The sequence below is a fragment of the Mus musculus genome, chromosome 3, assembly GCF_000001635.26.
Source record: "Mus musculus strain C57BL/6J chromosome 3, GRCm38.p6 C57BL/6J".
In the NCBI taxonomy this organism is placed as follows: domain Eukaryota; kingdom Metazoa; phylum Chordata; class Mammalia; order Rodentia; family Muridae; genus Mus; species Mus musculus.
Window position 1 is genome coordinate 65,351,224 of NC_000069.6, and position 27,613 is coordinate 65,378,836.

A 27,613-nucleotide genomic window follows, 5' to 3' on the forward strand; every position below is an offset into this window, starting at 1 on the left:
TTTAAAGAAGAATGATTTCAACCTGAGAAAGGTTGGGAAGGCCTAGCAAGATCTTGTGACCACTTAGATAGATGATAGATAGATAGATAGATAGATAGATAGATAGATAGATAGATAGATGATAGAGAGATAGGTAGATAGATAGATAGATAGATAGATAGATGATAGATAGATGATTGATTGATAGATAGATAGAAGATGATAGATAGATAGATAGATAGATAGATAGATAGATAGATAGATAGATAGATAGATGATAGATAGATAGATGATAGATAAATAGATAGATGATAGATAGATAGATAGATAGATAGATAGATAGATAGATAGATAGATAGATAGATAATCCAGGCATACCTGTAATTACAGATGCATATGTATTAATCTAAGCACCCAGGAAACTGAGCCAGGAGGACTACAAATTTGAAGCTAGCCCGGGCAAGTACTGGACCAAGGCTGAGCTACATAGAGAGACTCTATTCGGAGACAGAAAAGAGGAAATAAAAAGGGAGGAAAGAAGAAAATGGGAAGAAGAGACGGGGCATAAAGTCTCATTAAAGGAAGCTGAGATTCAGAACTAGGTCTTTCTGCAGCTTCTTCAGGCGATCTGACGCATGTCAGTGTATGGGTGTGTACGTGTGTTCACCTTACTCTCCACTTGCATAAGAACTGAGGCAAATAGCTAAAGCGAAGGTTACATAAAGCATTGGGGAGAAGACCGTGGAAGAGGAGCATGGAGAACTTCGCCCTTGAGATGGCCTGCTTGGGAAGCACACAGTGAGTGGTCCTCAAAGTTCAGGGGGCAGAGTTCATGTGGACTCTGCCACATGACTTGCAGTCCCCTCAAAGCAGGACTCAAAGCAGGTCTCAAGGCAGGACTCCAGGCTGTACATTTGTAGTAAGTCCCCGGCTGCTACACAGCTGTTGCCTAGACGCTGCACTTAGGGACCAGAGCTACAAGTAAAGGGCTTCTTACCCCAGGCTGTGTATGAGAATCAACTAGGCCAAGTTTCTAAGATATTCATGCCAGCGCCCCAGCCTGACAGGGAGAGCCAGGATCAGTCCTGGACAGGCAGACTTTACCACATTTCTGAGTGTTCTTTCTCAGAGTATGAACGTAGCACCTTGAATATTCATTCTATTGTCCTTTAACTGCATTCTGTGAGCTGTCAAGATGGCTCAGTAAATAAAGGTTCTTACTGCAAGTTCCATCCATAGGACTCATATGTGGTGGAAAGGGAGAACTGACCTATGACCTTCACCAGCTACTATGGCACAGGCACAAACACACATATATACATACATACATAAGCAAATAATATGATCACTTTTATTTTAAAATCTTACACTTAGATTTCTCTATCAAGGTCAAAATAGATAAATAAAATGAATTTCCATAATTTACAAGTAAAACAATGTGGCGGGATTTTTTTTCTTTCAACAATGCTGCCCTCTAGTGTCCACAAGTTAGTACTATGTAAAAACCATGTAAAAATCCCACCTAAGTCACCAATAAGGTGATTTCCTGTTTGTTAGCTAAATTCAGGTGACTTTCTTTTAAAATAACCTCCTCCACAGACAAGAACTCCAGGTACCTCCCCCCCCTTTCTCCCTGCCCTTTCTTCAGAGCGACATACAACAGAGAGAGGGTGTGGCCAGCAAGTAAAGCCATGTGCCTCTGACTCACCTCTCACACCCACATCCTTTACACTGTGTTGTAGTCCATCGAGAAGATAGCATCAAACAAGTCTACCACTGAGTTCCACAAACCCAGCTGGACCCTGTCCTTGGTGGGGGTCCCCAGCCCCAAGCACCTGCCTCCTCCCTCTGAGCCCAGTGTTCTCTCTCCTCCCTTCCCAGTCTCACAGTGGGTCTCATCTGGGATACCCTCCTGCTAGGTCATCCTCAATGGTACCCAGACAGTCTCTCACCTCTCCATCTATAAAAAGAACTCTCCTGGCATTCCTTGGATTATTATTTTCTGTGCTTCTTTCCTTTGAAAACCTGCTGAAAGAATTTGTGCAAGTTGTCTCCAAACCTGCCTGCCCTCCATTCTTCCCTCACGACACCTTGGCCTTGGTCTTTCAGTGACACTAAAATGGCTCTCGTCATGCTCTGCAGGATGTGTGTGTGTGTGTGTGTGTGTGTGTGTGTGTGTGTGTGTGTGTGGCAGACACTTCTGCAGCCTCTGACGTGATTGTTCCTTGTGTTCCATCCTGTGGGCCTCCTTCTTGAAGTACCCTCTGTTCTTGGCTCTAAATTGTCCCTCCCCTCTGGCTCCTGGTCAGTCAGCTGACTGACCGCACAGGGTCCTCTCTCTGACTGCATGCTGGCAATGAAAACCCTTCTCTTTTTCTCTTCAGACTTCCACTGCTCTCTCTGACTTAGCACAGGGAGTAAGCTGCACTTCTTCACACAGCAGGGTCCCACCGTGGCCATTCATTAACCCAGGGATTCACCCACACCAGCTCCACATACCCTCCAGTTCCTCACATCCAAAATAGGTTTTCTACCCCTGCCCTCCTCGCTGTGGACAGTCAGGGATCTGGGAGGAGACCTTGATTCCTTCCCGCCCACTCTGTACCACACTCAGTCTTAATTACCAAAACCCCCCTCCGGGTCACTCTTGCATCATGGCAGATTGCTCCCAGAGGCTTCCTCTTTCACTGATTCTTCACAACATAGACAGGGATGGCATTCTGAGACACAAACTCCGACGACAGGATGTCTCCCTCACCTAAAAATGGCAACAACCCCATCTACCTCTTAGCCCATACAGTTTGGTTTGTTGTCCTCTGGCAACTTTATCTCAATCCTGTCTTTTCTTGCTGGGCTTCTGCTACCTAACTTCATTTCAATCACTGGAATTCATGGTCCTGCTTTCGGGGCCTCCCCATGCTGTTCCATCATCCTAAGATGCTGTTCTCCCATGCTTTGTACGGTTAGCTTGTTTCAATGCTTCAACATAATACATGACGGGAAGTGACACAATCCTAGCCCTGACTCCATAGAGCTTCCATTTCATTTCCTATCTGGAACTGCTTATATTTTTCTATAACACTCTATATTTTATTTTATTTTATTTTATTTTATTTTATTTTTGGTTTTTCGATACAGGGCTTCTCTGTATAGCGCTGGCTGTCCTATATTTTAAAATCACTTCTTTATTTCTCCACCCTTGCCATCCAACCCTAAACTCCCCAAGTCTAGAAATTCTATACCAAATGTGTCCAACAAGTAAATGAATGAGTCTTGGAAGACTCACAATTTCCACCTTAACTGCTCTGGTTCAGGCTTCGATAACTTCACACAGCCTGGCCACAAGGCCTCTCTGTCTTCTTCACCCTGTCTGTAGAGAACAGATGGGGGAGTCTTCCAATTCAGCTTGCTCTCTGTGAACCCCTTCAGTTTGGCACACCTCGGCAAGTCCAGCTCCCAGAACAACAGGTACCTGCAGAACATGGTGACTGGATGAGCTCCCAGCTCTGGGAGAAACAGGATATGAACAGGAAGGGACTTGTTTGCAATGGTGCAGGTGGCTAATCTAAGGCGAAGATGCAAAAAATGGCCCCAGTATCCAGAGACCTTTATCATCCCCATTTGTACACTCTTTAAAGAAGAGGGGAAGGTTTCTTACAATTTTTATCGCGTTTATTTAACAAAGGATAAATAAACCTTACAGTTAGGTGCTATGATGAGATACAGGATCACAAGAAAAGGTGTTTAGCTAATAAACCAAATTATTTGTTAGAGGGTAGTGAATAAAAACATTCCCCATCTTCAAGACAAACCAACCAAGGAAACCTCTAAATAACACATGTAAGCCAAACAACGATTCTACGACCCTAACCTTGGCTCCCTCAATCCAAATCCTGCCCCGTATCAACTTAAATACGATTAAGACTACATCTACTCCAAGCCAGAAATAGCAGCATACAGTTGTAATCACAGCACTTGGGAGTCAGAGACTGGAGGATTGCTGTAAATTCAAATACAGCCTGTTCTACATAGGTGAATTCCAGTCCAGGCAAGGCTATACAATGACACTCTGACTCAAAAAACAAAAATGAAGAAGGGAAAGAGGTGAGAGGAGGCAGGGAAAAGAGAGAAAAGAGAAAAAAGAACAAATCTACCCCAATTCTATATTGAGCAAGAATTTCATTCTGAAGGACACTTCATCTGAGGGTACTACTGGGACACAAAGAAGTCCAAGACCTTGACCCTTGAAATATGTCCAGTGATCTGGCATCCTAGGAGTGCAGTTGACTTGTTTTGTGGAAGCTGTCTGAGGATTTTGCTAACTTAAACTTGAAACTCTTTATGCTTCCTATCTCATCTGGCTGGTGCCAAGAGGATTAGCTTCGCTCCACCCTCTGGGAAGAGGAAGTGTGATGTTAAACTGAAAAGAGGCAAATGTGTAAACAGGGTGGTCCCACCAGCAGGCCCTGGTGAGATCAGTTATACGGATGTCCTAGAACAACGTTCGTTCAGTTCAGTTCAGAGTGGCCAAGGACACAGTGTGTCAAAACGGGCTTTGGGCCCCCGTGGCCTCAGCTGTTTGTTCTGCACTTTGTATGTTTATGTTGCTGCTAGACACAGTTATTGAGTCATCTCTATTAAATGGCTATTGAGGGAAAGGAACAGCTCTGCAAATCCACCATGCGGGAGAAACAGGCCGTTCATCCTCTGCGGCCCTGCATTCTACAGTCACAGCAAATGCCTCCCCTCCCTTCTCACCTTGTACCAGACCCTCAGCTTCATTTATCAGAACAAGAACCATCAAGTAAAGGAAGAGCCTGCAGTGGTCATTACATTTTCAATACTGTTTAATATTGCTGAAAACTGAAAATGTCTGTCAGTTTACCTAAGAGTACGGTCAAGCCTCCAGACCACTGACGGTAAATGTTATGTTGTCAGCAGGGAGAGAGTAATTATACTAATCAAATAATCATATTGCGTTTCCAAACTCTGGAAAGAGGAGGGGAAAACTCAGCGCTGTAAAGTAGGTGAGCTCACGGAACACTCTTTGGGCTTCCATAGAAATCGTTCGAGCCATGACGCACGTGATCAACCAAGGCATGGCCATGTACTGGGGCACCTCGAGGTGGAGCGCGATGGAGATCATGGTGAGTTAGCCTCTGTTGTTAATGGCTGCTGGGCGCCTTGGCATTATTGTTTAGATACCATGTTTAAGTTGCAGCATCTTCTGCAGGCTTTTATTACAAGACCATGCCATTGGAATTCTACCATCCGTTCTGTCATTAAGGGGGTGGATGTGAGGGCTGGAGCCAGAAGTTCAGAACAAACACAAGGGCCAAATCTGCAAACAGGAACCATGTTTTAGTATGTCCTTTGTGTGTGTGTTGGGGGGGGGGGGGAAAGGGCAGAGAGAATTTCAAAGCTAATGAGATATGTGTATAAAGTATTCTACCTTTCTTACAATTCTGCTTATACCATGCCACTTATAGACCACTTTTGTCTAAGTTTTTAGTCTGAGGTTTTTTTTTTCTTTAAGAACTTAAGCATATTCAAACAACATGTCCTTGACAACAGTCCATAATTCAAGCTTTAACTAATTTGCCCCAGACTTTACTCAGTCTAACCTTCCTGAATAACAAGGATTCCCCACATTTGGTACTTCTCTTGGTGATATTTATGGTCACAACTTTGCATGTATTTGTCTTATCTCCTTCCTTCTTATTTAACCCACTGAAATGAAGATCCCCAACGAAAATGAATCATGGTGAAGCTCCAATGCCCATCAGAATAAACTTAGCTGCACTCTCCTCTGCCCCTAGGAAGCCTACTCTGTCGCACGGCAGTTCAACATGATCCCGCCTGTCTGTGAGCAAGCTGAGTACCATCTTTTCCAGAGAGAGAAGGTGGAGGTCCAGCTGCCGGAGCTCTACCATAAAATAGGTAATCTCCACTATCACATCTGCTTATTCTTCACAATGTGAGGATCAGTGACTGGGGGCACGGGATGCTAGGGAAATGCTTTCCCAAAGGTCCCCAATTAATACAATGAAGAGATGACAAGAACGATGCATCTCAGAGATGGTGGCAGAATCAGGTAGATCCATCGTCTACAAGGTACTGGGCTGACAGCCGCAGAGTTGTAAATTGGCTGTAATATATACACTCAACAGGCCTTCAAACAATGTTCACACAAAGAGGATCAGGTGGATAAACTTGACTTGCATAGGTGCACACAACCAGGATGCACTGAATAAACTCAGTTTGCATGTGTGCTTCTTTTAGCCTAAACATGTATCCATGAGTAGACTGAGCAAGCATTCACAAGCATATAGATATCCACATCTGTCTCTTGTGCTGTGCCCGAGGCTGGGTAAGACAGAACACATTCAACAACAGCAAGTCAGGTACAATTTGTTTGTGTGAAAGTCGTGCCTGGAGGGTGAGGATATATAAACACAAGAACTTGGGATATTAGAAACATCAATAAGCCACATTTATAAGCCACATTTTTTTCAGGCTTATATACTAAAGCAGTTTTCAGAGATTACTTTTTTTTTCCTAAAAATAAATAGGAAAATGCTGAATTAAAAACAACCCCAATTCAACAATAGCTGCTGCTGCTGCTGCTTTGATCATGTACCAGGCATTTGCTGTGTGGTAAGCTGTGCTTCTTCCGGGTACCAGGTACTGCCAGGCACAGAGTGGATAAGTGGAATACTAGCCTTTTTTGCAAGTAAAAGCTCTTATCTCTTGGTCTGTGAACTGTGGCCATGAAAAGATCACAAATAAGTCATATTTCCAGGTTCACTTATATGGCTCACTCCCAGGAACAGACAGTACACGTTTAATTGGTTTCTAAAAGAATGAGGCACAATTTGTAAGTCCTAAGTTGTAATGGAAAGATGGATGCTGGTATTAACTCATTTATCTGGCCAATTTTCCTCTAGAACTGACAAGGCTGTTTAAACATGCCCTCACTTTTGGTCCTACTTGGCATAAACAAGGTTCTGATTGTGTATTTTTGTTGGTTTTTTCCCCCCTACAGGAGTTGGTGCAATGACATGGTCTCCACTTGCTTGTGGAATTATTTCAGGAAAATATGGAAATGGGGTGCCAGAAAGTTCTAGAGCTTCACTGAAGGTATTTCCCTCAACTCTTAGAAAAGAAGGGGGGGGGGGAGATGAATTAGAAGGAGCAGAGCAGCAGCCCAGGGCTTCCCAGCTTGAGCACACTGTGGCCTTGGCCAGCCATGACCTTGGCAGGGCCCCCCTCAGCCCTGCCCAGGTCTTTGCTGCTGGCCAGGCATCAGTCAGCCCTTCATAATCTGCCTGCACAGAGAATCTGTCTCTGGGGACTGGAAGAACGTGTCCAATGACCTAGTTGACTTGCAGATGCAAATCCCTACATTCTTACATTCTTACTTATTCTTCTGTTAAAGGGGGTATTTTGCCCTTTGTCTAGAAGTGACCGAATTTAAAATCCCTTTTCTATGTAAGAGGATTTAATTTTCCTGTTCTTTGGTAAACAATACTTAAGCCATAAGGGCTTAATCCATTTGAAGTAAACAGCTATAGCTAGGTATGGCTTGGGATAGGCTTACACGCCTTTGGGGACAGGGAAAAAAAAAAAAAAGAGGGCCTCAGGAAACAGATACAGAACATGTTGGTCATCACCAGCCTCCACTCTGCCCTGTGGGTCTTTTTATTTTACTTTTTTAGTCATGTATTGTACAAATGATGGGTTTCTTAGTGGCATTTTTGTTCAGTTGTGTCACATACTTGGAACACATTCACTCCTCAATGTCCAGTCCCATCTTAGACCCCTTCCTGATGGTTCACTCAGTGGGGAGCACTACAGACATCTTTTCTTATTAACCACAAGATGCCTGTGTTTTAAAAGCCTGAGAGAATGTTTAACAACATTAGAATCACAAATTACTCTGTAGTGTCGAAGGAGAAAGAATACAGGAATCTTAGAAATTCAGGCAAGCCAGTCATCTTAAGAGAAAAGCGTATGCCCATCCCAAGCTCCAGCCTCCATTAGCACTGAACCAGCAGAACCACCCAAGCCAAGCCCTGACATTTACCAGTGTAGCGGAGGAAGAGCAGGGGAGTGACAGGACACCGACATGATGGGATGAGAAAGCTGACCACCAACACCTCCCTAGCTAGAACCTTCTCAAAGCTTTAGGTTTTCACTCTCCTTTCTGTTGAGCTTTTAGCTTGTTTGTTCTCTAAAATCACAAGATATAAATAGCCCCCAAAGCATGCTGACATGACAGTGTTCTCATTTTTTAATTATCCCAAAGCACAGTTATCTCAGAATATTTAATGAGATCTTACTCCTGAAAACTGAAGGTCATTCAGAACAGACTCTAAACAAATCCATGAAGAAAACGGCGTCTAAGGCAGGGATGTGACAAAGAGGAAGGCAATGGGGGCATGAAGAAAAAGGAAATAGTGAGAGTTGTGTCTTTACCTGGCATCTTCCATGTGCCAAGCAGTGAGCTCCGAGTTATGCTTTACTTCCTTTTATCCTCCCGATGAGAAATGGACACAGATGGCTTGCAATCAGTTGTGGCTACACGAAATTGCTATATAGACATTCTTCTACTTATGATGGGGTAATGCCCAGATAAACACATTATAAACCCAAATGCCCTGTCAAAAATGCATTTATGGCAACCTCATGAATATGGTAGCTTAGCCTAACCTTATCTTGAAAAAAAACAAAACAAAAATAAAAAGACAGCCAAATCATCTAAAACAAATTCTTTTTATAGTAAAGCACTGACTATCTCATGTAATCTGTTGAATATTGGACTGAAAGTGAAAAACAGAGATTGTATGGATACACTTCTTGCATATCAGTAAGAAAATCCTAAGTCAAACAATTATAAGCTGGAAGACCATCTGTATATACTTTCACGGGCTTTCCAAAAAATTCAAAGCACTTCACATATGTGGGCTATTTGTTCTCAGAGAAATCCTGTAAGAGGCAGGCTTCTGCTAGATACAGAAATTGAAGCCCAAGGACATTAAGCAACATTAAGACCATAAAGTCCAACAGATAAAGCTGACGTGAGAACCCAGGCCTCCTGATGTCAGTGAATTATCTTTCCCTCGAGACATCTGTTTCCTTTCACACTCAGGTCCTTAAAGGGAAGATGTAGCTGAGCTGTATTTGGTCGGTATGCCTCTATCAGTATTTGATAAAAAGCTCACACACAGACGGAAAACTTCCACAAATGTACTAACAAAAGCAGAAAGTGGGTAGGGAGAACATTCAAAATGTTGGACTGTGGCTAAGCCCAAAAGTAACTGGGTAAATGTTTGATTGGCTTTCATGAAGTCAATCAAATTGAGTGCTACGGGAGCATTAGCAGCGACCATTTAGAACCTGTCCAAGCAAAGGGCTGCAGATAGCCACACATTCTCCAGGCTCTACACTACCAAGGAAGTGTTTCCAGAGCAACACGTCTGCTCTGGGGAAGGCTACTTAAGCAGAACTACCAAAGTGAAAAATAAAAGTGAAAATGAAATAAACAAATAGCACGATACCCTCCATACTACATTCTAGTGCTAGCAGAAAAATTAAAGACAAGTAGAAAGATACACTGGCAACTTCTAATACAGCCTAAAAATGGCTCACATAACACTGACTGATATTACATCACTGAAATGCTAATATTTTGTGTCTGCTTATTGAACTACAACTGAAAAGTCAGTCTTTTTTTTTTTTTTTTTTCTTCTTTTAGTGGCTCTCCAGGGCTCTTACAGTAAGCACGATTAGGCAGGGAATTTTCTGGGCAACCTCTTCTGGCTGGCCCCATTCCTCTTACAACGCTATCAGCTCTCGCTGCTCTGATGGAAAGCAAAGCACGGCTTCCAGTCTAGTAGATATCTCATGGCTATCTGTCAAGCCTAATGGAATCTACTCTCACTACCCTCTGCTCAAATTTAAACCCTAATATCATCAACGCCTCTGCCCAAGACCTAGCCATCCAGATGTCATACTGCTACCTCAGATTTCATCCTCACTCTGCCTAGCAAGACTCCATCTAAATCCTCCAGACCATATCCTGCCCCTTGGGTCCACCCACGCACAGTCCTAATGTAGGTCTTTCCTTCCCAGGTTTACTGCGGGACTCAACTTGGGTGCTTTCATTTGCTCCTTCTTCTCAGCAACTCACCCTTGTGGTTAGCTGTCCTTCTAAAGGACCCATTTTAAAATGCGATCGTGACCTCTCAGTTACTGCTTACAGGATAAATCCCGAATCCTCTTAGAATCTAAGTCAAGTCTACTTTTCTGTTCTTGTCTTTACAGCCCCATGTCATTTGACTTTCTACCCAAATGCACTGCACTCTTTCCTTGGCTTCCCCGGGTGTTTTCACTCTCCTGTAGTCCTTCCATCTTAGTCTTAAGAACAAAGCTTCTTGCTTGATACAGTTACTGAGTTGTAAGTGCTTCCCTCTCTTTATCCCATCAACATTTCTTACACAGGCCTCAAGTTCTCGGGCTGCCAGTGACAGACCTCAACGTGAACAATGTCATCCTAAGAACTGCACTGTCACAATGACAGTCCTTGAGGATAGAGAGGAGCTGGGCTCAGTAGACCTGTCAGAGATGGTTTTTCTTTCTTCAAACCAGAAAACAATGACCACAGTTAGGCAATGTTCAACCTGTGAGACCAACAACAGTAGCCAAAAGAGAAAACATTGATCAGCTCAGCCATATATGGCTTTGTTAGATAAAATGAAGGTGCTATGAGCATGGCTTGTAACAAAATCACTGAAGCAGGAAGGTCACTCAGCTACAAAACACTTAAGTTCCTAAATAATGACTTGTGGATGATTCTCATATGGAGCAACAGAACCCGCAGCACTGTGCCAACCAGATGGCAACCGTATTTGCCACCAACCTTCCTAAAAACACTTTCATATTTAATTAATATTTTAATTATACTTCATCTCTCCCACTGTTAGCATTTTCCCCTTTGAACAGAAATTGAAGCTGTTTCTTAAAACAACAACAAAACCATTGTTTCCTTTGGAATTAAGAATGTGTAAACACTTTTGTAAAACCCTAACTCCCTATATATTCTACTGATTAGGCCAACAGTGAAGTTTACAATATTGAGAGTGATAAGACAGGGATTCAATAAGTAAATGTTTATGTATGTACGTGTGGGCACACACATACACTGTGCACATGTACTGGTCAGAACACAACCTCTGGTGTCAGTCTTCACCTCCCATAGTGTAAGGAAGGGTCTCTTTTTGTTGCTCACTGCTACACACATCAGGCTGGCTGGTCCACGGTTCCCGGAATTCACCTGCCTCTGCCACCCTTTTCACTGCAGAAGTGCTGCAGTTACAGGCACACACTATCATCCCCAGTTTTGCATGGTGCAGCGGATCCAAACTCCAGTCTTCTGTCTTGTAAGGCAAGCAGTGTACCTACTGAGCCATGTCTCCAGGTCAGTCCTCCTTATTTTTAGAAGTCTTCCGATATGGTTGATTTAAGTGCATATCACACACACACACAGTGTTTCAATCTTAAGAAAAAGAACTTACTACATATATTTCAAAAATAGAGTAAACAAATCAAACTTTTTTTTTTTTTTTTTTTTTTTTGGCTTTTCGAGACAGGGTTTCTCTGTGTAGCCCTGGCTGTCCTGGAACTCACTTTGTAGACTAGGCTAGATTTCGAACTCAGAAATCTGCCTGCCTCTGCCTCCCAAGTGCTTCGATTAAAGTCGTGCAGCACCACGCCCTGCTCAAATCAAACATTCTTAATGTGCCTGATACATATTGAAATCTCAAAAACTCTACTTTTTAAAAGTGTTGAAAAGCATTGGTCTACTACTTTCTCATTTTGTGTTTGAGTCATAATCAGAGATGCAGCTTTCCTGAAAGAACATGAAATTTAAGTAAAGGTTGATGATATTTTCCCACTTAAAGCATCTGTAGCCATTCAGGGATGTCTGACATAGGTAGTGCCCAGGTTTAAGAAGGCTGCCTGGGACCTGATCATACGCTTGTAGTTCACAGCCATCCACCCCATCACCATTGGCCCCAGCTGTCATCTCTGGAGATGTCACTTCAGGCACCTTTCCTCTGGAAAAACCAGAGACTTCTCAAGGCTGAAGCTGGGAACGCCTTGGCCATTTTCCCAAGCAAAGTCCCAAGTGAGGGGCCAGCCTATAAGCCTTGGATATCTAAGAGCAGACAGAACTAGGGCAACTTGCCCTTTGGTTTTCACATCTGTAAAATTATTCCAAAAATCACAATAAAACATAATGTGGTTATCCTTTTCTTTGGTGATGAAAAAATACTTAATAAAACAAAAGCCAGCAGTCTATTGAAATCATGTGGGAGGAGTTCCTATGGCGCACTGCCAACTCTGGAGCTTCCTGCTCCCTCTGGGAAGGTCCATCTCCATGGTTGCAAGGAAAAGAAGTCTTACCCTGTGGCTGTTGCTAGTCAGTGCTAGCCTTGTACATCAGGGATGTAATTTCCATCTTCTGTAGGAGCAGAGCCTTCTGCAAAGAAGGGCAGTGGAAAACCCTGACTGGCTTTTCATACTGAGGGAAGTAAACTCATTCACTGGGCTACAGGGTCATGCTCAATCCATTCCCATGTTTAAAGAGTAGTTTCCTGGGTTGCCCTTTAAACAAATACTCTATTGATTCTAATTTGTGGCATTAAAACAAACCACAAGAGGAAGTCAACACAAAGTCCCCATAATAATATTATTATTGTAAATATTGTAATTATCGTATCATGGTATTAAGGAGCTGGCGAGATGGCTCAGTGATGAAGAACACGTGCTACTCTTGCAGAGAACCTCTCTTCAGTTCCCAGAACCCATAGTGGACGACTCTCAACTGCCTGTAACTCCAGCTCTTACAGCCCTAACATCCTCTTATTGTCTCCAAGGCCACGTACACATATATGCACATACACACATATAAAATATCTTTAAATAACAATGAGATTTGGGGTGAAATAAGGCAACAGGGAGAACAGTTACAACAATAATGCAAAGCTATGATATTTCAGGGGAGCCAGCTCTCTGAACAGAAAGCTGAACCTATGTGTGTATACATGGGTGTGTCTGTGTGTACCTGTGTGCACTCATGCATGTGTACACGTGTGCCACATGAGAGCAGGTGCCCTTGGAGGCCAGAAAAGGCATTAGACCTCCGGGAGCTAGAGTTACAGGAGGTTGTGAACTGCCTGATGTTCATGCTGGAACTCAAACTCAGGTCCACTGAAAGAGCAGTAAACAGTCTTAACTGGTGAGAGCCATCTCTCCAGCCCCACCTGAGTTCTTATATTTTATTGATTTAACATCCCATTCATATAAGACTTATGTGTGTTATCATAATTTCCAGTGCTACCAGTGGTTGAAGGAAAGAATCGTAAGTGAAGAAGGGAGAAAACAGCAAAACAAGCTGAAAGACCTCTCTCCAATCGCTGAGCGCCTGGGGTGCACGCTACCTCAGCTGGCTGTGGGTAAGAAACTACGAGGGGATGGCAGACCAGGCTCTGCATTAGGGGGTTACTTTCACTGATATGACTAAAAAAGCATACTTTTCTATGGTTGACCCACACCCTGTCATGGTAAAATGTCTACCATAGGGACAGGCTAACCTCAGAAGCATCAAATTCTGGTACACAAAACAGAGAAAGGGGATTATTCGAGGTTTCCCAGAATTTTCTATATGCTACATTCTTTTTCTTTCCTTTCTTCCTTATAAGACAGCTGCATGAGAATATATCAGTGAAAATACAGAGAGAGAGACAGACAGACAGAGACAGACAGAGACAGAGAGAGAGAACACAAGTATGAGAGTACAAGAGAGAAAAAGAGGGAAAGAGGGAGAAAAGAAGAGAAAGAAAGGAGAAAGGAAACAAAGTTGGGTGGGTAGACAGCTAGAGAGGATCTGGTAAGACTTGCAGGAGGAGGCAAATGATAAACATTATATAAAAAATAATTTAAATATATACACATCTCCAGTGTCTGAGGTAAATTGTGTCACTACACAATGACATCCATTTCTTCTGGCTCAGGTTCCTCCCCCTGTTGACACTAAGACAGGGTTGGTGAGAGATTGAGAAATAGAGCTACAAAGAGGCCGTTGGCTCCTGCCACACTGAAAGATGACACCACAAGGGCAGCTTCTCCTGGAAACTTTTCAACAGCCATGAAAATTGTTCTTCTCATGCTGTGGAGTCCGTGAAAGGTCACGGCCAACCCAAAAAACAAATGCACTGGCACTGTCCATTAGAACATAATGGGAACTACTTATTTCTTTTCAAATTTGCCAATGGCCATATTAAGAAAGAAAAACAGGAGCCGAAGTGTTCGCCGCTCTTCCAGAGAACCAGAGTTTGATTCCCAACACTCATATCCAGTGACTCGAAACCTTCTGTGACTTCAATTCCAGGGAACCCAACACCCTTTTCTGGCCTCCACTGGTACCTGAAGACATATGGCATACATTCATGCAAACATACACAAATATGCACATAGCAAATACTTTTTAAAAGCTTTAAAATAAAACACAGACATTTTAATAATCCACTTTATTTAATACAATCTATCTAAATTACCATCTCAACACGTAATATAAAAAATTACTTAGTTTTTTTTAAATACTGTTTTTCAGCCTGTTTTTAAAAAAAAAAAAAAAAAACAGCGTGTGTTTAACTTCTGAAGTACCTTCAGCCTGACCATGGGCTCAGCATTCACACATTAATGGCTCCCACACTGTATACAGGAACAGTCAAACTTTCGGGTGATATGGGGGGGGTGATGGGGGGGCACGCTGTGTTATATGCACTTCATGTTCATTGTCGTACCTTCTTTGACTCTTAGACTTTGAACAATCCTGTGAGGTGCATGCTAGGAGGAACCTTGTCTTGCAAATGTCACTAGATGATTTACTAGAACTGGCATGGCAATAAAATCGGTGTTAACTTCGGGGGGGGGGGGGGGGAGAGGGTCCTAATAAGAAACAGCAACAAATAACTACAAAACACAGCAAAAACAAACAAACAAAAACCAAACACAGATACATTGACACACAGAGATAAACAGCCAGTGGTAAGGTCTGTGCAAATAGTAATAGAATATTTGCCGATAGCTTGGCTCTGCTAAAGTTAGAAGTTAAAAAATTACAGCAAACAGTTCTAGAACAGTGGAAATGAAAGTTGGAGAGATGGAGTACCAAGGCTAATGACCTGGTTGATCGGACTCCTAGAGTTGCTCTCTGGCTGCTGTATGACCACGTGAACACCCTCACACTGAGTGAGTGAAGAAGGGAGGTGGCTCATCATATGCCCACGGGGCCTTAGGGGCCACCTTAATGCTTTCTTTAGAAGAGTTAAGGCGTGGGTTTAAGGCAGTATCTGCAGCTTCAGCAAGACCAGCAAAGTGGCTGATCATAGACAAGTTACCTGGCCTGACTTTCTCATGGGTAATGGATATAATTTATACCTTATAAGCTTGAACTGAAACAAAATTGTACATGCAAAGACTGGGTACACGTAAGTTCAGTAAGCGGTAAGGATGGTGATACTGACAAAGGATATATTGGGTAGAACTAGACATTCTGGGCTTGAGGTTTTAGCACACAAGGAAAATAGATTCTACTACTGTAAATAAGATTTTAGGTAGTGACATGAATTGAGTGCACTCAGACTTCCATGACCATGAAGTCAACCAACAATTTACATTGTACTGGGCATTATAAGTAATATAGAGATGATTTTAAGAATACAGGAGAACATATATGCAAATGCCAAGACATTTTTATAAAACAGAGTGGAGTGCTCCTGCTTTGGGGAGAAGGTAGAACTGATCTTCCACGAATACCAAGAAGGTTATATTAGACTCTACAAGAAGCGGCAGAACATTATCTTCCTAGAGAGAAAACTTTTTAAAAATTTAGACTTTCACTGGGTGTTAGATATTTAGGACACATCCTTTGCACAGAGCTTAGGTTTACACTGACACGTGCTGGCTTTTCCTCCCATTCCTTTCTAAACTATGCCCTAGATTACCAGTTCTCAACCTGCGGGTTATGACCCTTTTGGGCCTAAATCATCCTTTCACAGAGGTTTTATATATATATATATATATATATATATCAGAAATCCTGCATATCAAATCTTTATTTACATTACAATTCATAACAGTAGTAAAATTACAGTTATGAAGTAACAACAAAAATGATTTCATGGCTGGGGTTCACCACATGAGGAACTGTACTAAAGGGCCGCAGCACTAGGAAGGCTGAGAGCCACTGCTCTACATGGTTTTCTTTCCTGTCATGTTTTCTTCTTTCTTTACAAACAAGTAATTTCTATCCACAGAATTTTCAGACCCCAAAAAGGGATGATTCCCAGCCTCACTGCCTTTGGTCTCCAGGGGCAGGCGGGACCTGGAGAAGGGAACCTTCCGGCACTAAGACAGACTACTTGAGTCTGCATGCTGTTCCCCAGCACACACCTGCCCAGAAGCCAGCACTCCTAGCTCACTGGCAGCTAACAGGCACTGTGCGTGTGCTTGCTAGTGATAGATACCCAGGGAGACAGGCTGATTGTAAAGAAGCAGCTGCAGGCAGGGGCTATCCATGGATCGGCCAGCTCTGCAGACAGAATGCGTTCTCTTAGCCCTGTAGCCCTTGGAGGAATTAGCTGCTACAGCAGCAACTGCTTAGGGCCTCGCTTTGACCAGGAACTCCCACTGGTTCCAAACGGGGTTTTAAGTGCAAAGTGAACTGCAAGAAAGCCAAGGGGGAAGAGAGGGTGCTGACTATGACCACCTGGAAGGATTCAGTGATTGCCTCGGAGCCCTGGTAACAGCTTAGAGGATCAGCTGACAGAGAGTGGGGCCTGAGTAAAAGGAGGCAGATGTGCAGGAGATGAAGCAATCATCCAGACCTGTCTTCCCGGCAAGCGTTTAATCAGTGTCCCATGGGCCAAGGATGGGGTAGGCTGCTGAGCATCCAACTCAAGATAGCCACATCCCACAGCCTAATGGGCATATCCAGAAGATGAACAGATTTCAGTGCAGGTTATGGGCACACTGGTTGGTCTGTGATTTAGGATAGGCTTTAGGAAGAAGGCAGAAGACCATTAGGAACCTCAAAGGATGAGATATTAACAGGACAAAGAAAAAGTGAGGGCAAAAAGTGCCATCCAGGCAAAGGACTCTCCCTATTCCCAGCAAGGGAAGCCAGTATGATATTTCAGGATAGAGAGATCAACAAACTAGTTTTCTTGAAGAACAAAAATTAAGGCAGAGAGGCAGAATGGACAATAAGATTTACCAGAGTAAGAAATACATGTCATCTTAAAGGAAAAGGATCTTGTTAGGCACAAGCTGAAGTCAGGAAAGTGGCATCATGAAACTTAGAGAAGCTGCAGCTAGGCCTAGGGCATCTATATTAACAGAGGGGCAGCTGAAGCAAAAGGTAGGAAAAGCAGCGATTGGACAGAGCTCCTGAGGATGGATTGTGTACAGCGGCATGGGAGAGATGAGTCAGAGCAGAGACCCTCCAGGTGTCTACACCGTCAAATACTATGCAGCACTGAAATGATACACTGTTACACCACAGAGGAAACAAGGAAACATGTGCTGCAAACTGAAAGAAATCAAACACAAAAGATGAGGGCACTTTATTCTATTTAAATGAACTGTTCAGAAAGACAGATCTAAAAACAAATAGTGATTATGTAGGGCTGAAGTTTGTTATCAGTTATGGCCTGTCATAGGTATTTTCTCAGGTATGGGATTGTTCCACTAACTGAATTTGAAACGGTAATGGCTGCACACTAACATTGCTAGGGCTGCTAAACTATTTTTTTAAGGTAATGAACACTCAAAAACAGGTCAAGCCAGGCGTGGTGACGCACACCTTTAATCCCAGCACTCGGGAGGCAGAGACAGGTAGATTTCTGAGTTCGAGGCCAGCCTGGTCTACAAAGTGAGTTCCAGGAAAGCCAGGGATATACAGAGAAACCCTGTCTCGGGAAAAAAAAAACAGGCTAAATTCTTTTTTATATGTAATTTCCAGTTCAATAAAGCTTGTTCCTCTCCCTCCTCTTAAGAAGACAGTTTAAATTCCCAGGCTGCAAATGTAAAATGCTTGCCTCAGTATCTCATAAGCCTGGGATGGTAGCACATGCCTCTAATCCCAGGGCTCAGGAGGCAGAGGCAGTGTCAGAACTTTAAGGTCATCCTTGAGCTACATAAAATGTTCAAGGCCAGCTTGAACAAAAAAAAAAAAAAAAAAAAAAATGTTATCAACTAAATACGTAGAAGCCCATATCTCAAGGCAAGATCTTCTAAGTAAAAGCTCTTGAGGCCTAGAAAGGATGCTACAGAGGCCCTCCAGATAACTCCCCATCATATGCTAAAGGGTAAGAACCAATAGATTAGGGGAACACGAGGAATAACCAACTCGACCTGGAATTTAAAAGGGAAGGGAGACTCAGAAAAAAAGGACAATTCCTAAAGGTCCCAGAATTCTAGTAGGGAGGCAAAGATGCTGACGCTGAGCCAAATGGAACTGGCAAAGCAAGGCGGGAAGGTCCAGCAGAAACATGCAGACCCACGCTCTTGGTTACATTCACTGTAACCAAGAGGTCGCTGGGGCCTTGGCTTCCAGAACAGGGTAAGAGGGGACTGGACTATGATGAAGGCCAGACCAGGAGCCTAAACTGGCCGTTCAGAACTTCCAGAGTTAGAGAAGTGTCTAAGCAAGTACAAAGTCAGAGACTACTTTACAGTGAAAATGAATGGAGCATTCTTTACTGACAAAGGAAAACAGGAAACAAAACCTTCAGGGAGCAGAGAAATAAATGTTTAATTAATCCAAAAAAAAGGGGAGAAGGATCCAGGGCAGTTTGACCTTAGGCCAAAACAGCATGCATCGTCTGCAACTGGACAGTATCATTGTGGGTACTAAGTAGGTAGACAAATGAAGAATATTCTACCTGGTTGTCTTAGTTAGGGTTTTACTGCTGTTAACAGACACCATGACCAAGGCAACTCTTATAAGGACAACATTTAATTGGGGCTGGCTTACAGGTTCAAAGGTTTAGTCCATTATCATCAAGGTGGGAACATGGAAGTATCCAGGCAGGAATGGTGCAGGAGGAGCTGAGAGTTCTACATCTTCACCCGAAGGCTGCTAGCAGAATACTGGCTACCAGGCAGCTAGGATGAAGGTCTTAAAGCCCACACCCACTGTGACACACCTACTCCAACAGGGCCACACTTTCTGATAGTGCCACTCCCTGGGCAGAGCATATACAAACCATCACCTTGGTGGATTTAATATTTTAGATAAAGTTCGAGGAAGGTCACCTGCTGAGAGTAAATACAAGGCTTTAGGGTAGAGATCCTGCCAACATGGTTGCTCATGCCTAGAATTCCAGCACTCATGAGATAAAGGAAGGAAAATCTCAGGCTATATAGCAAGTTGGAGATCAGCCCGGTTCCATGAAACAAACAAAAATAAAAAAGCAAACAGCTCCAAAGGAGGGCAGACCTTATGTCATTTGAGGAAAGGATGATCAAGGATCAAAGAGAGGTTCGTCAGCCTGGTTAAGGCCCAATGGCAAGATAGCAAAGGAGAGGGGACATAAGAGGTGCCAGACTATAAGATTCTATGGTAATCTCTGGTTTACTCTACTAGCCCCAAGTAGAAAACACAGGTTGGGTTTTTATGGGATTTACTAAAGCAGAGGAAGGACTGGGGCTTTGAGAGTAAAAAAGCAATTGAGATAATCAATGCAAAGGGCTGACAGATGAGGAAAAATGATACCCTGTATAAGACAGAGGGAGCCTGGCAGGAACAAGATTCCAGACATTATAAGTAGGTGAGCAATGTTGGGTATTTTCATGGTAGTTGGAGCAAAATACAAGAAAGCCAGAAAGCCACAAACGTACTATCAAATGTATGGATTCTATTAAACTTCTGGAAAAGGGTGCTGTTCTAATATTTAAGCCCAGAAAACAGTGTGTCCTCTAACCTACACACACACACACACACACACACACACACACACACACACACACACGTTAACTACAAGCGTATCAATAATCCTGACCCCAGTGCTTTGCCCTTTTCAGCGTGGTGCCTGAGAAATGAGGGTGTGAGTTCTGTGCTCCTGGGATCATCCACTCCGGAACAACTCATTGAAAACCTTGGTGCCATTCAGGCAAGTACTGCAGCCCCTTCTCCTTCTAGCAAACTCCAGGGGATGTTACAGTGTGTTTGCAAGCAGAGAACTAGACAAAGTAGCAGGAAACACAAAGTTGTAAGACGCAACAACACATTTACATTATACACAGAACCCAGGCTGTCCTCTGCTTACTTAAGAAACAAGTGTCTCAAATTCCAGCGGATCATCTGTGTGGGGTGGTGCACTCCCGTGTCACACCTGGCAACTGATAAGTCTAACCATAAAAGCATGTTTAACTGTCTGCTTGAGATGTAATGGCTATAGGACAATACATACTGTGTGTTCATTTGTTCCTTCCATAAACTATTGCCAATATACTATGCCATACTCCTAACCATCTAACAGCATCCCGTGATCCCACTCATCATACCACTTAGTGTAAGATGCATGATAATTGTCTGTGCCCTCTGCTGTACTGTGAGCCTAAAGGTCAGAGACCTGTGGCTCTCTTCTCCACTCACTTCCCACTTCCTACTACGTGGCCCTTAGTTATTACTCCAGAAGTAACTGGAGAATAAATTCCTGTTTGGAACTTTCAGGATCACATCCCCTAGAAAGAAAATCCAGGAGGCCTATTCCATACCAAGATCCTGTCCCCCAAGTGATGGTCTGAAGGCCAGGCGCTGGACTGTGGTTGCAGCAGCACCTGGGGAATATGTTGAAGATGATCAGGGGCATCTAAGGAGTGGCGCTGGTGGTCTGTTGGGATCACCTTTCTTCAGCACTGAACACATCTCAGTGCTGAGCCTGCTCCTCTCAGCTTCGCTGAGTCCTAGGATGAGTTCACCCACTGCTTAGCCACAGCCTGCTAAAACCAGCAAACATGTTTCCCTGTTGCTCACTGGGAACAGACTCATGGCTTCTTGGCTATCCATCTATTCCTAAAACAAGCCCTGTCACCTCTCCTCAAACCAGACAGATGAACGTGGACATGAAGATTTAAAACCCCCTTTTAGAAACAGACCAGAATGGTGGTACACACCTTTAATCCCAGCAGAGATATGTAGATCTCTGTCAGTTTGAGACTAGCATGGTCCACAGAGGGAGTTTCAGGACAGCCAGGACTACATAGAAAAGCCCTGTCTCAAAAGAAAGAGAGAAAGGGCAGGGAGGGTGAGAAAAACCAGAATACACTGGTATGTAAATGGTACAGATTGCCTGCCTAGCCACCACCTTTCGCCGGACCAGGCAGTGGGGCAATACTCCACAGCTATTTCCAAATTCAGCCCGGCCATGGTTCCTCCTGGATTCTGTGGGACCTTTACAGGGAATGCCTCATCTAATGAACCATACCATCTTCATTCATTTTCTGTTATGCACTGGGAAAACAAGATTACACAATGAGGATGGGGAAAGGACACAGTTTGTACCCAGAAGAACTTAAGTTCAATATAAAAGTTTCAATTTCACTCGTGTTTGGAATACTTCCTGCATCTGGCACCAAGGAGACAGTTGGGTTACTGTGATGAGCAAGATCCTGTCCTAAAACTGCTGGTGGAAAGAGTGAATTAAGAAACCTATGCTTTAAAAAAGCTGGCCTCTGAAAGCTCACGATGTACCAGATACTGACAACACCACCACAGGACACAAGATACTGTCCAGTCTTTAACAAGCTTACATTCTACTAGGGGACTAATAAAAATGAACAAAATTTCAGATCATGAGTTATTAAGCAAACAGATTGTTACACTAGAGAGCAACTGAGAAAGGTGGGTCTACTTGACATAACTTTGCAAAAGCCCCCTCCCTATAAGATGTTTATTCTGAGTTTGGATTGTATGCCTTGCCATAGCATAAAGAAACCTTGAAGTACATTTTAGGAACAAGAAAGAGCAGTACAAAGGACCTCGTCAAGAGGGTACATGGCTTATGCCAGACTATCCTTCTCCTTATAGGTGAGGAATCCTTTACAAAATGTAGAGGACAGACATGCTTCTATTTGAATGTCCCGGAATTCCTAAGGCTGCCCCAAGGAAAGCAGGATGCAGGTGTAGTCATCACCTAGGCAATGGAGGTAGAGTGGATGGATCTGCAGATCTGGGAAGAACAGATAAAAATCCTGGCAGGAAGAGAAATGCAGGATTCCTATCATGCTAGCACTATGATCCTCAATCCCAGGGGAAGTCATGCCAGGGGCAGAAATGAAGCAGCACCCTGGGTCTAAGCTGTTAGAGCTGCAGGAGCCTCCTGGGCAGCGAGGAAAGGATACTTTAACTCCCAAAGCAGTCCCTCCCTAGCAAGGCTCTGGCTGGCAGCAGGATGGAATTTCTATTCTCAGAAGACAAAGGACAGGGCTGTTACCCAGACAGCCTCACTGCTAGCACAAGGCCTTACCAAACTTCCCTTCTCCTTCACCCCAAGCAGCAGCACAGAACAGTCTAGACATGGTGTGACAGAAGCCCTGGATGTGGTGAAAAGTACACTAGGTATCTAGAGAGGCCAAACACTTGTTGGAATTGGCCGCAAATGTACAGAAAGTGTGGAATGCTGGCTACCATAAAGAACGGAAAGGTCTCAAGGACTGTGGAAGTATGAGCAATGAAAAATGCCTATGCCACGGGTGTGTACACATTCTTGTATGCACATGTACGCTGTCTCTGTGTCTTTGTCTCTTTGTCTCTCTCTCTCTCTCTCCCTCCCTCCCCTCCCCTCCCCCCACACTTCCCCCCAATCAGGATTCTAATCTCTAGCCACTAGGAATACTTCAGGACAAACCCCCCCTCACCCCACCCCACACACACACACACATGCAAATTAGCAGTGGTCCATGTTCTATCTCTACAGTAATCACCACCGTAATCACCACCCAACTTGCAAAAATCCTCCATCATCCTCAAAGAACTCAGTCCTGGAGGCCCTGATGACCCTCAGCCCCAGAAAAACATTCCTAGCCAAACCTCCCCTTACACCACCAAGTCCTGTAGGCAATACAATAAGGTTGTACAACTGGAACAATCTCATTAAATCTGCACAACAGCTTAAAATATTGTAAAGTACCTGCTGCGTTTTTTTAGAAGTGATTTCACATAAAATTCTGAAAGTATGGCTCCTTTAAAAGACACTGGTCCTTTAATACTACACACACTGCAATTTCATATTTTACTCAAGTAGTTTTATGTTTTCACTGTGTCTAGCTGATAGGTATTTTGACAGTGACTCTTTTTTCATTTCACATGGCTAGTCCACTGGATTTCTCTTCCACCAAACCCAGTTTTTGAACTCCAGTCTCAGAAGTCTCCAAGTAACTTTAGCTATTTAGAACCTGAGACTACAGAGCTAATGGGAAACAAAACGCCTCCTTTGACTTCAGGTAGAAAAAAAACAAAAAAAAACCAATAACCAGAACCACAAGTTTCCCAGACACAGGAGCTGCACTATTTTGCCAAACCCACAGGCTGCTAAGGGCAGCCCTGGAGACAAGGTCACCTCGGCCAGTAGGGCTGCAGCAAAGGGCGAGGCCCAAACCTCAGAACTGGTCATCCTAATTGCATCTCACCAGTCTGTCTACACAGGGTCAGACTATTCCAGAGAGAAAGCAGGTCTTTGTCCCTTGTCTCATGGTATAACACTAGCCCTGAATGAGCAGCAGATTCTACCCAAGTCAGCTCTACACAATGCTCCACATGCACACAACACATCCTACTTCACACTGATCCCACCCCCAGTTCCCCTTTCCCATTCCACTATCACTAGCCTTGCTAAGTCTCCCTCACTGTCTCTCAGACTTTGACTTTGACTATCAGATACCTTTCAGGCTCCTCCAACTCATCCTTCAACTTTTCCCTGGTATCTGATGGGGGAAAGCAAGTCCTTGGAGCAGCAGTTCTCAACCTGTGGGTCACGACACCCAAAGGGGTGACATATCAGATGCCCTATATATCAGATATTTACATTATGATTCAGAACAGCAAAATTAGTTTTGAAGTAGTAAAAAAAAAAATAATGTTATGGTTGGGGGTCACAGCATGAATTAGAGCAAAGGGATACAGCATTAGAAAGGTGAGAACCACTGCCTTAGGTTTCACAACAGCCTGGAGAATGGTGTTTTCATTCTTATAAAGTGGCACCCAAGCTCCCTTACACGTTCCAGCTTCTGTTCCCTTATCCCTACCATCTCCACTAGTCTGTCCTTGGTATCCACTTCACTGTTCATGTGCGTGCTGTTCCATCTATCTGGGAGGCCTATTAAGCTGCAAACATCCTTTACCAGTTCTAAGCAGCAGCTGGAAGGTCCATTCCCAGTCTAACCACTGCTGCAGTGCTAACCACTGCCGCAGCTTCCAGCCACATGCGACTATCTGAATACACGAATGATGGCCCTTCCAAACGTGAGTGTGCGTGTGTGTGTGTGCGTGCACCCGAGTGTGGTACTTAAGTGTATATTCATAGGACTTGAAGGACTTAGTACTACCCTCAAAAGTACCTTAATTTTCTATACTAATTTTCACATTAAAGTGATACTAAGTAAAAATGTGTTGGCTGACTACAATGTAATAAAATGTACTAATTCTATTATTTTAAAGACAGCATTATTACCTGCTAGAAAAATTAAAACATAAATTGCTTACACTGAAATTCTACCAGATTAAGCTACTCTGTATTCATGAGACTTTAGTCCTTTTTTTTTAAATACATATGTTTTTATAAAGGATTTATTTCATTTATATGAGTACATCATAGCTGTCTTCAGACACACCAGAAGAGGTCATCAGATCCCATTACAGATGGTTGTGAGCCACCACACGGTTGCTGGGAATTGAACTCAAGACCTTTGGAAGAACAGTCAGTGCTCTTAACCGCTGAGCCATCTCTCCAGCCCCATGTCTTCATTTCTTTAGTCAACAAACACAATCCCTGACTTGAAGCTTATCCATTGTGGGGCATGGGGTAGTGGATCTTCATTTCAGCTATGGCTTGCAAACATATCGCAAGTATAAATGACTGCTTAATGTGGACTCCACAAGACAAATGCGCAACCCTAACCCTCTGTGCTTCTCCCCTACCCTCAGGTCCTCCCTAAGATGACATCTCACGTGGTGAACGAGATTGATAACATACTGCGCAACAAGCCCTACAGCAAAAAGGACTATAGATCATAAGGCAATGCATGAGCCACTTAAGCTGCATGGGTAAAGTCATGATGGGTAGGCAGTGCAGAACGGCCTTACCAGCCACTCTTTTCAATCACTTAGCAGTTTGCTGCTCAACCTCTAGTGTCCCAGGATTCTCTGAGGTTTCTGCTGTTGCTACCACTGTGCACCCTGAATTCTGAACACATCTGAAAATTCACAAGCCAGAAAATCCATTCTATTTTCTTATCTTGGACTGGTCCCCTACCCTGGCACTGGTCTGTGTACCTCATGTTTTTGCAATGGAAAGAATGCTGGGGTAGGGGAATCTATTATCTTCAGAAGAAGGCTGTACATATATATTTTTTTCAAAAGAACAAATTTCACAAGATACAGTATATGACCTGCATAGGAAACAGGATATCCTCACTCTTTAGTCTTGCTCGGGAGAACAAACTGAACTAGATTTTTCCCCCCATATTTCATATTCACACTAGCAAGTTTTATGTCACCTGATATTCAAATAAAATTTCTAGATATTTGCTTTCACTATCTCTAAAGTTATATTGTTGCCTGGCCCTGTACAATTTAACTGGGGTGTCTCTCAGGGTTCTAACATATCCATTTGCATAGTTATAAAGGCATGACTATCCCAAGATACATAATAGATACATAATGCTGATTTATAAAAAGGTCACAATGTTATGGAAACAGCTTTAAATAAAATGTTAAGTGTTCATTTTTTACTTTCTATTAAAGCCTACATTTACTTTCAATTGCTTGTAGGCACAACTTCTGTTGAGGCTAAATATTTGACTTTAAAAATACATACATGTTCAGTTTTGTAATTAAACCTATAAATACCCAGAAAGGCAAGTGTTCAATTTACCATTGGGACATTATCATATAATGCTTGGAATTTTCTGAAGTTATTAACATGAAAACAAATCATAGGCGATGTTAAGAAAAAGACAAAAAAACATTTTTTTTCTCATTCCTCGGCACATGCTAGATGACTTAACTTGCCCAAAGAAAAAGCAAAATATTCAAGAAGCTCCTGGTTCGAATTGTATCACACCCTACACCATATGCATGAAAGCTCTTTGCATGGAATAAAGGGGCCTAGCTTTGCACTCAGAATCTGAGATACACTTAGCTCTGCCTCTACGGGCTAATTCCCCTCACTGTATCCCACTTGAGAAAAACTGTAAAACTATATATACTGTGTGGCTATCTGTAAATACGGATAAGACACAAGGGGTTTTTGTTGTTGTTTTGTTTTCTGTAAAGGTGGGGTCATTTTCTAACTCTTATTTGTCTAACTATAGATGGGCAACATTCTACTTCATCTAGTTAGCAAGTTCTCCATCACTTTAAGATTTACACAAGAAATATACGAACTTAAAATCATTTTCGGATATGTACCACATGGTTAAGTTCTAAATCTTAAACTATCAGTGAAAGATACCAAGAAATATGATTGTGACTACCTAGCTAGCCTCCAGCAGGCAACTTGGGAGTTTCACCCGTGAATATCTGAATAATGATAGAGATGAGCTAACTTTCCATCTATTCACTGTAAATGTAATCCACTGAACTACTGTACGTATAAATGAGTGGAGTGCTGTCTAAATAAAAATCAATTTATTTGCTTAGAGTAATAAAGGCATCTGCAATCTCATAATACATCTTTTGGGTCTTTCATTATAAAATACAAATAAAATGTCACCATGAAATAAACAATAATCCCCTAAATAAATTATACTGAAAGCTATACTACACTGAATGCTTAAGAGAAGTCACAGTGACTAAAAACAGGCTGAAACAAGGAACTCCCGTCTCTGAGGAAACAGAATGCACAGGATCCAGAGTTCAGATATGTTAGACACTCTCTCAACCACCACCATCCCAACAAAAAAGAAAAAAAGACCGAGATTTGTGCTGCAAGCTTTGCGTGCTGGCACACACCTGTAATCATAGCACTTGAGAAACTGGGGGGATGGGTTTTAAGTTTGTGGCCAGCTTGGACTGCACTTACAAGAAAACTAAAAAATGTTTTGCAAACTCCTTTCCTTTCAGTGGATTTTGGAAAACTGCACACTAAAGTTGAAGGTTCTCAAACCCTCTTGAAAGCAGCTGCAAATTTAAACCAAACATGGGCAACACTAGTTAGCTGTGGAAGCAGCCAATTTGGACATATCTACCAAGGTAAACTGAGTAATGCATTTCAGTTTTACCCTTATGAAGAAAAGCTTCATTTACTAATTTCCTCTTCAAAACTCCATGGCAAAAAACTAG

The 27,613-nt window shown here is 42.9% G+C and overlaps 1 protein-coding gene across 4 annotated transcripts in view; it reads left to right on the forward strand.

The window, feature by feature from the left end:
* The window catches only part of Kcnab1 (potassium voltage-gated channel, shaker-related subfamily, beta member 1), a 429,014-nt gene extending 402,012 nt beyond the window's left edge, over window positions 1-27,002 (forward strand). For 3 of the 4 annotated variants that reach the window (NM_001357358.1, NM_010597.5, NM_001289450.1), the window contains 6 exons: window positions 5,041-5,126; window positions 5,799-5,919; window positions 7,025-7,119; window positions 13,379-13,499; window positions 20,134-20,222; window positions 25,256-27,002. In NM_001357358.1, coding sequence (NP_001344287.1) covers window positions 5,041-5,126; window positions 5,799-5,919; window positions 7,025-7,119; window positions 13,379-13,499; window positions 20,134-20,222; window positions 25,256-25,345 — 602 coding nt within the window. In that variant the 3' untranslated portion in view covers window positions 25,346-27,002. The remainder of the gene's footprint in view (window positions 1-5,040; window positions 5,127-5,798; window positions 5,920-7,024; window positions 7,120-13,378; window positions 13,500-20,133; window positions 20,223-25,255) is intronic. The other variant, XM_006501057.1, reaches the window with a different exon arrangement.
* The last annotated feature ends 611 nt before the right edge of the window (window positions 27,003-27,613 follow it).